Source organism: Parasteatoda tepidariorum, chromosome 4 (assembly GCF_043381705.1).
Source record: "Parasteatoda tepidariorum isolate YZ-2023 chromosome 4, CAS_Ptep_4.0, whole genome shotgun sequence".
Taxonomy (NCBI): Eukaryota; Metazoa; Arthropoda; class Arachnida; order Araneae; family Theridiidae; genus Parasteatoda; species Parasteatoda tepidariorum.
The window spans coordinates 8,251,033-8,264,298 of NC_092207.1; the positions used below are offsets into that span (position 1 = coordinate 8,251,033).

General features: G+C 27.9%; 1 protein-coding gene across 1 annotated transcript in view; it reads left to right on the forward strand.

The window, feature by feature from the left end:
• The window catches only part of LOC107439585 (dnaJ homolog subfamily C member 2), a 65,723-nt gene that overhangs the window by 38,535 nt on the left and 13,922 nt on the right, over positions 1–13,266 (forward strand). Inside the window, exons 9-12 of the mRNA XM_043051721.2 lie at positions 1,030–1,151; positions 1,505–1,573; positions 10,121–10,290; positions 11,388–11,460. Coding sequence (XP_042907655.1) covers positions 1,030–1,151; positions 1,505–1,573; positions 10,121–10,290; positions 11,388–11,460 — 434 coding nt within the window. The remainder of the gene's footprint in view (positions 1–1,029; positions 1,152–1,504; positions 1,574–10,120; positions 10,291–11,387; positions 11,461–13,266) is intronic.

Sequence of the window (13,266 nt, forward strand, 5' to 3'; positions counted from 1 at the left end):
GACTCAACCTAGATTTACTCTTGAGAAATCTGAACATGATAATACAGAAAGTTTTATGAGTGTTTCTAGTAAAACAATTTTAATTTCGTTATATCTTTCCTGATAGTAGAAATCAAAGTGGATAATAGTAGAAATCAAGGTGGATATTTTTTTTTCTGTTTCTCTTATGCACTTTTTGCAACTTTGCTGTTTCATTTTCAATTTTGTGAGTAACTATTATAATTTTATTTTTCAAAGATCAGATTTTTTTTTTAAAAATAAAAAATACTTTTATTTTTTATTGATGGTGGCTTATTTTCCCCTCTAAATTTAGCAATACAAAATATCAAGAATTTCAGTATTGAATAATAAAAACAAATAGTGATTACATGCTCTCTTGCACGCTTTTCCCACTTTGCTATGTAAGTTTTTTGACATTATTTGTTTATCTTTTACAATTTCTATGGAAACCGAATTTTGGTTTTTCGTCCTCTATAGTAATTTTTTTATTATCGATTGCCGTAATTTTTGTTTTTATTAGAGGACAACATTTTCCCAGAAAGTAAGGTATTGTTAAAAATTTAGGTTTTCTGTACTCAAGTATCAGGAAATTTCATAGATCTGAAATTTGCCTATCCTCTCAATCTTTGAAATTATTCAAGTTTTTACTACACTTGTAACAGATATAGATAAAGGATTGTGTATTTGTTTCTAAATAAGTAATGTTTAACAGTGAATTCTTAGCTTTGTGTTTTTTAAATATAACTTAGTAAATTTTTCAATGTAGGATAAAAGTAAGTTTTAATCTAGGTTTATTTTTTGAAAGTCTTAATTCCACTTCAGATAGATTTTCATAATTTTGTTTATAATATTGGTTTATTATATTATCGCTATTGTGGTTGTGAAAGATTTTTGTTGAATTTATTTATACATAAATTAGTAAGTTAGTATTGATATGAATTGAGTGTAAATAAATTATTCTACTATCTTTATTTTGTTTTTCAAAAAAATATTGTTTAATATAAATAAGATTTCTTTTCCTCTTACAAGACAATGCTTACGCTTGTGACCCTAGAATTTTGAAGTTTAAAGAGGAAGAAAAAAATCGTAAAATTGCTCAAAAGAAAGCAAAAGAAGAAGCAGCAAGGTTAAAAATGGAAGAAAAGAAAAAAGTGAGTTATTTAGATAACTAAGTATTAATATCTGATAAAGTCCATTGGAAGAAACTTGTTGCGATGGCCTGGTCTGGGCTGCAGGAGAAGTATTTAGTAAAATGGATAACAAAATAGCTTTATAATACAATGTTTTTTCACTATTTACATTTGTAAGAAATTATATTCCATAACTTTAAACTTTTATGCATGCTTTGTGCATTTCTGTAACAAAAATTTTTAACTTGTCCTGCCTTTTTGTGGTGCACTGGTAAATGTTTATACAGCACTTAGTATTTTAAGAACATCTAATTTAATGAAAATATATATATCTATCTATCTATATATATATATATAGTTTAATTTCATTTTAGAAGGAACAGGAAGCTCTTGAAGCTGAACAAAGGCAGCGAGAAAAGGAGGAAGAAGAAAATAAACTAAAGGTTTGGTTTCCTAAAATTTTTTATAAGATGTCTGAAACTTTTTTTAATTAGTATAAAAATTGTTTTATGACTCACTATTCGAAATGTAATTTAATACTGTGGGATCTTACTTCTTTTATGGAGTTACGGGTTTATTTCAATTAGTTGTGTTATCCAGATTTTATAACACAGACACTTTTATTACAAATAACACATCAGACAAATTAGGAATGTGGTCGACTGTTATCAATTATCTTCCATACGGTCTCTGGCATACCTACACAGGGTGCATGCCCTTTTTAAAATGTGCTTAAATGTGATTATTTTTGTTTTTTGAAATATCTTAAAGATGCTTTTTTTCATTTCCAATATTTTCTCTTTTCCAAAATGAAATATTGTTTTTTTACCATGTCGATTTTGAACATGACAGTGCCAATCATTTTGCATGTTTGATGAATTACTTGCTGGGCCCCATGTGTATGGTGGGAAGAATTTTACACTCTCATGTGCAACTCTGCTGTATTTCACAAGAGATTCTCGATTCCAGGATTCACTTTCTGCTCTTTGAAATTTAACTGAAAAATTTCTCTGAATTTTGTTGATCATGGAGACATGCTAAATATCATCAAACTTTTACCTAATAGCAAATGAAAATTTTATTTCTCTCGTTTATTTTATCGCTGGTAAAGCGCCATCATCTCCCTCACTGGCAAACTAATGACCTACTTCTGCTATTCTCTCTGTACCGCAATCCTTGAATTTAACTTGGAGATCACTCTTTAATTACGTATGGATCCTATGCAGTCAACAATCACAAAGCTTTCATCACCTCAAAATTCCCATCTCCACTAAATGTAACAAAGATAAAAATTAATTGAAATTTTTAATAGTATGATTTTTTTTACCTGATGGACCATCCACTTACTGCATAAAAAAATTTTAAACTTTTTATTGTACTTTATTGTTTTTAAAATTTTCAGTGCTCTTAAATTATTTATGGAGAAAAAAGAATTCAATAATATTTAGAGTCAAGATTTTAATGAAAGTATAAAGTGAGTAGCTTTTGCTACTTTAACATTTAGCAAATGCACTCATTCCAAGGAACTTTAGTTCGTCTCTAAATAATTTGAATTAAAAACAATTTAAATAAATATTCTATTATCTGAGATTTGTTAAATGCTATGATTGTAAGAACCATATAATTTACTTCTGACAAAAATGTTTGACTTCAATACTCATTGTATTTACTATTAAAAATTATTTAAATATTTTGTAATCATTTCATTAAAAAAAAAATTTTTAAAAAAGGGGGGCTTTTCACTAATTTACATTAGTAATAGGAATTTATTAAGTTTTCTTTGTTAACTTAATTCTTTACTTTACATATCTTTATAAATTCAGTATGGTCAATGATATTAATCTTGTTAATGTTTTGTTGAATATGCATTTATAAATAGATATATTTATTTATGTCTAAAAAATCTAAGTATATGATAACTTTTTTGAATTATATTTTAACTAATTATTTATTTCAAAAATGGAATGAAGGACTCAATGTTGAATATACGGTGAATTCTCGCTAGTATGATATCCAATACAACAATAACTCCTTTTATTACAATAGTGTTTCATGGTCCTGACAAACTTGCATGCTCCTCTCAATATTACGATATTCTCTGAAGCAATAAACCCCCGTAAAACGATTTTTTTCCAAATTTCAACGTTATTTTCTCCATTTATAATTGGTTTTCCAATAATGTAAAAATCTTAATTTATCATATTTTGCCATTTTTTCCATCTTTTCTCACAAGAGAAGACTCACTGCTGACCACACCAAGAGCTTCCATCCTTAGAACTGCCTCTTGTATCTCTTAAAAAATCAGAGATGTGACATTCCTATCTAATTTCATTACCTTCATGTTAAAAGAATGGCCACAGTCATCATATTAGCACCTGAAAGATAATTTTTTCTATGGAGGGTGGGTGGAGCACCATTGTTGGTTGGCTTGACAGTCAAAAAGATAAATAAACAGACAAAAATATCAGATTTTCAATAAAAACGGTTTTCGGGTAGGCTTACAGTCTTATTTTCTGAATTTATTTCAATTGTTTTGAATATTTAACCATAATTAGCAATCTGAAAATAATGTTTTGCATAATATATTTATAGTTAATACATATATAACATTAAAATATCTTATTGTGTCCCCAAAGTATGTAGAACAATATATCCCTCTACAACAATATATTTATTTGATTCCCAAAATATTGTTGTGGTACTGTATTTAAATTTCTGATTAAATTGTTTTTTTTTGGCGATTAATATAACCAAGAAAATAGTTCTTTGTCAGAAACTAGTTATTTTACCATGTTCATGTAAAGTTTTTGAAATCGTTTTTATACATATGAACTTTCAACAATAGAGGGGGGGGGAATGATTAGGGTGCATGTGCTAAGCACCCTGATACAAAAATTTTTCATTTCTTGTTCAAGTTTTTTCATTTGAAGCCTAAGATGTTCCTTTTGTTAAATTAATTCTTCACCTAAATTTTTCATTTGGAATTAAGATAGGAAATACTTCTCCTACCTTTGTCGTCTTCGATAAACTCCAAATGGAGGATTTATTTTTGGCAGACCCGTGCTTCAATTTCTATTAGTAAATGTTGCATTCATCATTTCTTGTTTTGCTTCTTTTATGAGGATTGCAGTTTTATGTCAATTAATTGTGTTATCCATTCAAAACACAGATACTTTTATTAAAAATAACATCTCAAACAAATTGAGACTGAGACCGAATGACCGACTGCTATTAATCGGATTCCGTACAGTCTCTGGTGTACCTATAGAATATCATACCCAGCATAATTAAACAGTGCAGACTGCCATCTGTCTGTATGAAAAGATATGACTTATAACGCCAATCCCCTGATGTAGGGGGAAAAAGGTATAAAAATACATTCCTTAAAATTATTCATACACTTCAAATACATTACTTTCTGATAATGCACGTTAGTCTTTGTTTGATAAAAGCCCAGCTCAGTGAAAACGCTGGAAGACCAAGCTAGGAAATACTAAAAATTATCAATATTATTGTTTAGCAATTTTTTTTTCTGTGCTTTGTTATATTTAAACAGATTTAATTTAACTCTTTAACGACCCAAGCAGTGGAAATTTTACCACCGTTAACATTCTCAGTTTTTCAGAAGGGAAAAATCACAAATGAACTCACCCTCTTTGTTGGGGGTTTCTCTTTAGTCATTTGCTTCACAGCAGGTCATTTGCTCCCCCACTTCACTAATAAATCAAAGGCGTGCTCTACTTGTCAGTGAAACTTCATGGCATTCAAACTGACAATCCGCTTGTGAACATTGCTTATTTCATCCCCATGGAACGTTTTTCGGGTTAAATATTCAAAAGCAGGAATTAAGTAAATAATGAGATTTTTTTTTTCCATATTTTCCTTTTATTTATACATTAGTTTTTTGTAATTTTATTTATTTTTTAAATTTGTGGTTATTTTTTCTTAAAACAGATTATTTTCAAATGCCTACATCATGCAAAAAAGTAGAAAAAAATTATCTCAAAAATGTGTCGAAAATTCAGCTTTCTCAAAGTAACAGAAACATATTTTTTTAGTTATTTTTTGTTTAAGTTAATATTAACTAAAATCATGTGTTTTTTTTTAAAGCTTTATGGGTCACATAAAGTTCTAATAATATTGAAGTTTGATAAAGGAAATGTTTCTGTATTAATTATTAGAGAAATATTTCCTTGAGCTATATTTCTGATTTAATTGAGTGCTTGAAAAAATAACAGAAATGACTTTCAAATGCTGCTTTCAAAACGTTGTTTGGGTGTAACTGAAAGAAGAGAAGCTGAAACTGGAAACTGATTCTTAAAATACCGTTAAAAACTTGCAAATTGAAGAATTTGAGTTTGAAGAAAAATTTTTTTTTTTTTTTTTAAGTAAATTTTGAAAAAAAAAGCAGATGCTTATGGGATATGGTAAAAAATTAACTCATTTCTTTTCAATTTATTGTAAAGAAAAAATTTGAAATTACATCTTATGTCTGACTTATCGGATATCATTTTTTTTTAAATTATTTATTTATTTATTAACTTCATCTGTTTTCTCCAACATCAAGTCGTTTGTTTATGATACAAGTTTCTACAATTTATCTATACCCATCTTCATTCAGTATTTATTTTCATTTGAACGTACACTTTAGTGGTCTTGTAGGTGTACTTTAGCTTTGTAAGTAAAATGAGATCAGTTTGGTTCAGATGGACAAAAAAATATTTCATTTGTAAAATCTTTTCTATCAAAAAAAATGTGGAAAATTATCTTTTTCCCTTTTAACTATGCATTTTTTAAAAGGAAATTATTTTATTATTAAAATTAATAAAGGCTGCAATTGCTGTGATATATTTTTTTTAATTATAACATAATTTAATTAATTTCGTTGGATAAAAAGAAAGCATAATTAAATATTTTTAAATCTTCAAAGTCATAAGTAAAAAAATTTATAATAATGAAAAAAAATCTTTATTAATAAAGATTTTTTTTCATTATTATAAATTTTTTTTTCTAATTTAAAGATGCAGATAATCATCTTAAAAGTAAAGTATACATCTTCTAAGCATAATTTTAAACACTTTAAAAATCCCTTCTTTTTAAATTCATACAAGCACATTTTTATTTATTGAAACTCTACTTAACTAAATTTATAAATGAATAAAAAGTTTCTCAGTTGCAGTGAAACTTTATTTTCATATTTATTTCGGATGATGCCCAGTTCAATGTGCAGAAATATCACAACCGCATTTGATGCCTTTTTTTATTTTTCGTTTAGTTTTAAAAATCTATTGCAGCATGAAAACAATTAATTATGATGAATATTTATAATATACATAAAAAAGTTATTCCTTATTATACAAATTAATTTTAAATGCAATGAAACTGTTTTGAACTATAACTTAAAGAACAATAATGCATCAAAATGACGTGGAGAAAAAATTATTTTTAGTTTGAATTGCAATTTAACAGTTAAAATAAATTACGATTACATTTCCAAATTGGATGTTAGCAACTGGGTGCAAATTAAATGTGGTTGAATTAATTTAAATTACAAGTGTGACGTGTCATTGATTCTACCCGCATAAATATATTACCAAATGGTTAACATTGGATTTGAAGTTAAATAATAAATAAATTACAAGCAATTTAGCGCAAACAAGATAGTTTTATCCGATTATTCAATTGGCAATCTCAGTTCAACCTCTCAGTTTAGTCACAAAAGGGAGAGGCATTTTTTTCACAATTTTTGACAGGGGATAATCTATTCTCACCTTTGAATGAATATTCCTTAGAAATCTTTAATTTATTATATTCAGACTCCTTTTTACCTGCCTAATGATTTGAAAGGGTATCACACTCTTAGGTTTCTTTTTATCCTTAATACAAATTAGCATATTTTTTCTTTAGCCGACTATCAGCTGGTTACTTCTCCCCATTTTTTCTGTTAGCTCCAAAATATCGAAAGAAAAGGAACATGATTACACAATGATAGTTATGCCCATTTTACTATTTAACAAATGACTAACATAAGTTTAAATTAAGAGATGACGCATAATCCTTTTACTGTATACTGGAATGCATTTTAGCTGGTGGGTTTATTTTTATTTTTTTAATTAGAGGTTAACTTTTAAAATTGCTACTAAATTAAATAATTTATTTAATTGAGTAAACTATTGATTGGGTTAGATTTAGCATTACAAATGAGCGTATTGTCAATTCTATTTAACCACCTGCACTCATTTACAGACTTTACCTACTAATCATATGAGAGTACTACCAAATGGTACAGCAAATAATTGCGGCGTTTAGTGAATAGAAATAGATTCCAAGTATTTTTCAAACAAGATAAATTGCTATTGTCAATGCCTACCTATTAGCTTCCCTTTTCGGCTTAGTCACAAAAGAACTGGATTTACTATCCTTTCCCTGTTCCGTGATCAAGGAAAATCGCCTTCAGCAATTCTCCTGATTGATGATTTTTTCTATTAGAAATTTTCAATTTGTTGCATTTAAACTCGTTTTTAGCAGCAAATGATTTAAAAGGTTCACTATGAACCTTTTCTCTAATAAATCTATTCATTTTGTCATTTTCCCCTATATATATAATATATATATGTGGGAGTTAGTGCAGCATAGGAGTAAATAACGACGATAATTTAACGAACATGACAATTTAATGGAAATAAAAAGGATAGAAGGATAAGTTTAACATTATTGACATGACTTGTGAGAGCTGCCTTCGCACAGTGGTCTCCGGAATGCATGTGTATAAGAAATAGATTGTTATATGGTATAAAGTAAGAGTTAATTATAAATTCGGGAGTTTCCCTTCGGACTGGATGGCGCCTCTCTACTAGGAAGTAGTATCACATGATTTCTTCTCAGTATTATATGATAAAGAATGATGCAATCGGCTGAGATATTACACCATGTCGCTGAAATCCTACAATATTCGGCCATCCTGCAGTAAAATGTCCTCATTTTTTCATCAGAATAGCTACCAGACACAGTTACCTTGATTGAAGAGACTCTCAGTGTCCAATGGTAATTCAATGTTTCGTTGATTCAAACCAGATTATTCAGACTTCACATCCCTTTTCTGTGAATCCGAGGATTTCACGATTGCACTTCCCGGAAAAGTTGACTGCCTTTCGGATTTGCACAAAATAATCCAATAATTTCAGGATCTTTCAGGATGATTCGAAAGTTTCTGGATCAATTCTGTCCTTCGCGACAGATTCAATTATTGCTGATTTAGGAGTGTTCTAAAGTCTCTGCTGCTGCTTTTATCCAGTCACTGATTTTTTGCTGCACTTCTCCTCTCCTGATCACTACTGCTCCGGGAAATTCGTGTATTCAAACTGCCCTACTCGGCAGATTCGAGACGGAATTTTACACAGGAACAACATTTGGGTGAATGTTAATTTGATAAACCGCTCCCCTAAAACCACAGGGGGAAATGTTTCTAAATAAAGCGTGAAGTTCACACACCTCTTTCCTTTTGACTTTTTATGAGTTCCTATACATCACTGTCAAGCAGCTCATCAATCACTACTACCCATTCACCTTCAGAGGTCCAAGAAGGTCGTTAAGAAGTTCGGACTTTAAAGAGTTAATATAGTACTAAAAGTTTAAAAGGAAATTACATTTATTTTTGTTTTAAAAAAATAATAATAAAAATTTATACTTATTTTAGTTGTATATAGAATTATAAAATATCTATGGATCGTATTGTTTAATAGTCAGTTTGAGTGTTTATTCTTGACCGTATTTGCTTATGAAAATTAGTATACTATTTATAATTGTAATTCACTAATTCATTTCCAATTCAGAATAGCATTCTAATTTTCATAAAGAAATACTGTTAAGAATAAATATTCCAACTGACTATTAAACAATACAATGCATAGATATTTTATATACAACTAAAATATGTATAAAATTATGATGTTCTTTTAAAAAATTTAAGAAAAAACATCATTTCTAGAGCGAATTATCTTTTAAACTTCTGTGATTTCAGAAGTTTTGTTGTTATTCTTATTTATTTATTTTTAATTCTGAAGTGAGAACAGAAGAATTAGGAGTGTTTCTTTCCTTTCTGTTCTGGAAAAGTATCTTTAGAATATAATTCTGCAGTAAAAAAGAAAAAACAAAACGATTTGCTTTTGTATTTTTTTCAGCTATTTTATTGCTTCAACTCTTTCTTTACTCTGTTTTTTAAATTAAAAATCTATACATATGAAGATGCAGAGTATAACAGTTTTCGTTATGCCTATCATTTCAATTAATATTTAATGCATTTTTGAATTTATTGTTTTTTTGTCTGAGAAAATAGTAACTTCGTTAAGTCAGGAAAAGTTCTAAATGTCAGGAGAATCTAAAATGTAGCAGATACCCTATATATTAAGTACTTATCATAGAATGGTGCATTTTAGAATTGGTCAACTATAAATTTCTGAAAATTCTAGTAAACAACTCTAGATTGTGTTAATTGATGGAGAGGAAAAATACTGCCTTGAAGTATTTTTAGAATGGAACTCATGTGAAAGGTTTTATTTGCAATTTCGATTTACCTTATAAAATTTCTCTGACTTTGGATTAAACTTTTTTTTTTCTCTTTATATTTATTACATTTTTGTGGTTTGTTGTAAATGATATTTTTTAGGTCTCTAATTTTCTACATAGAAACTATTATTCATTTTTTCCTGAAGAAATCAAATATATGTAAATTATGTTACTTAAACTCTTTCTAATTTAATTAACAAATCATAAAATGAATATCCACGTATGGCACAATCTACAATTTCATTTAATATTAAATGTCTTTTTATCTTGGACAATTTTATTATTGATGTTGCAGCCCTGATGAGACTTGAATTATTTATCTATTTTCTTTCTTTACTCTTTGTTGCCGAACACTTTATGCTGCAAAACAATGTATCGGTTATAAAATATTTTTTTTTGAGCTGTCACTTTATGTGTATTTTTAGAAAGAAAAAGAGAAGAAGGAAAAAGAAGCACTTAAGAAGCAGCAAAAGCGAGAAAGAAAATTGTTTCAACAGCTATGCGAAAAAAACAATTATTATGCTTCAGATGAAGAAACTAAAATATCTCATTTGAAAGAAGTTGACAAATTATGCAATTTACTATCATTGCAAAAGTTAGTGTTTGTTTTTTTTTCTAAACATTATAATTCTTTATCATTTGTCTAAATTATTTAGTGTATTTATGATTATTAAAAATTTTTAAATATCTGTTTTTTATTTATTTATTTTTTATGTTTAAAATTTATTGCTAGATTAAAATCTTTGTAGTCATGTTTAGATGTGTTATGAATTGTCTATTTGGGAATGAATTGTCCATTTCACAATGCATTTCCTCATTATTTTGACTACACACTATTTGTTTAACGTTTGACTGTTTTGTTTTTTTTTTAATTTTAAATTGAAAAAGTTGATTATACATATCACATAATATTTCAGTACCATATATTTTTATTTATCCAATGTAATTTGGAACCTACCTTGTCAACCCTATGAAATAGTTTTTTTTTTTTTTTTTTTTTTTTTTTTTTTTTTTTTTTTTTTTTTTTTTNTTTTTTTTTTTTTTTTTTTTAACTTTCTAAATGTGATGTCAAATATGTTACACATTTTTTTATTTAAAACTTTGTTTTCCGTTGCATGACTTTTATGTGTAAAATGTATAGTTTATGTTTTTTAAAAATGGGAAGCTTTATATGGTATAATATCTTTTCCTTTGAACAGTCTGCAGTCCATTTGAAATCAAATCGATTTCAGTTCTTGCCCATAATTCAGTATCTCGTTTTGTATCTATATTACTATGCAATAAATTTTCTATTAATACATTGAAAGCTTTTCCTTAGCAATACTCTCAATTTCCTTGTGAGGATTGTTTGGAAGCTAAGAAATATATTGGGAGGAAATATATCAAGGTGTAATTGCTTAAGGTCTATTTTTCTCATTTTGTTCCAGTTTGTAATTGTTTTCAATGGTGATATTTATGAAGATTTAATAATTTATTTTGACAATTTTAAAATTTGTTTATTGGAAAAACTAACATTGCCCAAAAAAGTTTTCCTTGTTAGATGTTTTTATCATAATAAATTTCAAGGAAGCTAAATGTGATAATTGTAAGATAGATGTAGAAGTCTTTTAATATTTCTAATCATTAAATTTTTTTTACTACATTAAAATTTTAACATTCAATTCTTATTATAGTTATAATTATTTTTTATAGGTTACAAGATTTGAATATTGCCTTACAAAAGGAAGGAGGAGTTGATAATCAAAAAAATGTTTTTCTTAAAGAGGTGCCTATAATGTATCTTTTTATTGATTTGCTTTGCCTGTTCTTGACATATTACTGATTAATTTAATGGCCTCTTAATTTAATAATCTGTTCTTGTCAAATTGTTTATTAATTTAATTACCATTTTTCAGGATTGTTAAGCAATCAGGAAAATTTAAGGCGTTTAGTAAGGTGATCCCTAAGGATGCAATGTGTGCAAATGTTTTTAATAAAACGTTGTTGAAACTTGCCCCTAGATAGTACTCAATAGTGATTTTGTAAAGTTTTGTTTGGAAACAAATAATGCGAATAATTAGCGAAATAAAAATAGTTGATATTGTTCTATAAATAGTGTTCTGTTTCCTTAGACGTGTGTTTACGATCTGCCATTGAACTTCCAAGTCTTATCACATCTGAAATTATCTCTTTTGTTAATTAAAATACACAGAACCCTTCATCATTCATTTGAGTATTTTCTTTACTTGTAATCAATTTTGATAAGAGAAAAAAATTATGAACTATTGATAACTTCTAATCACAAAATGTTGAGATGAGTAAAGTGCTGCATTTATGATTGTCAGAACCTAAAGTTTAGGAATTTTCTATGTCATAACAAATGTATATAACTTTCATTTCAGTACATGATATTTTATTTAAATATTTTTCTCAAAAGGAAATGAAAATTTTTTATTTTATTTATTTATTTTTTTTTTTTTTTTTTTTNTTTTTTTTTTTTTTTTTTTTTTTTTTTTTTTTTTTTTTTTTTTTTTTTTTTTTTTTTTGCAAAATACAGTATATAAGTTTGTATAACAGCAATTCACAAAAGCAGATGAAATTGTCACTATAGAGAGCTTGTTCTCATAAGCAAATACTGTATATGTAAACAATGGTGTATAAGTCTACTACTAAACTAAACTCAGTGGCGCGACAGCCCACAGACGGCCAAGGCCTACTGTGTCCATCTCAGTTTTCTTGACCCTGGGCTCTGGGGTGCAGGAGCACATGTTCCGGTTAGGTGATCAGCAGAACACAGAACACCCATTGTTTACTACCAGTCTACTACTACTACTGGTGTATAAATCCATACTTTTCTTTTGCATACATTTTTTCAGGCGTTTAAAAACTAAGAAGATTTGTGTTTTAAAAAAATATATATTAATTTAACAAAAATGTCGAAATACATCAAAGATCATATCTGAGTCAAATTCATTGAATAATATTTTCTTGTCGCTTCTGTCATAGTCAATAAAATCATTTTCTGTCATTGGAGCATCATCATAAACATTGGTGCCTGACCTATCTTCATAATCAGACTTTCATCTGAATCATCATCTTGCGTGCTGTTGATTAAATGCAATTGCATGCAACTCTTTTTAAGTGCTACCATGCCTTTGGGTATTGCTTCCAAAGTATTTCAAAGTATTTTGTCATTGCAAACCAGAGTTTAGAATATCTGTCCTTTATTTTCTCACATTGTCCTTGAAAGGCTTATTAGACATAAATCTAGTGGTTGAAGAATGTCAACCCTGCATAGATGACTGCAAGTATAGTTTTTAAATTCATAGCCTCTTTTTCCTTCACAACAAACATATACAGTGTGACCACCCACCTGGAATTATCAGGGAATTTTTTTATACTGAATAAAACCGGGAAAATAAGGGAAATTTGGACAGAAACTTGGAAAAATCAGGGATTTTGAAAGAAAACCTGGAATTTTTTTCTTAATTTTACTAATTTTCTTCATTAAAATTATTTTTTACCAACTGTTATACCCACTTTTAGACAAAATTGATTGCCAAAACAGTTGAAATACCATCAACTTAGCAAT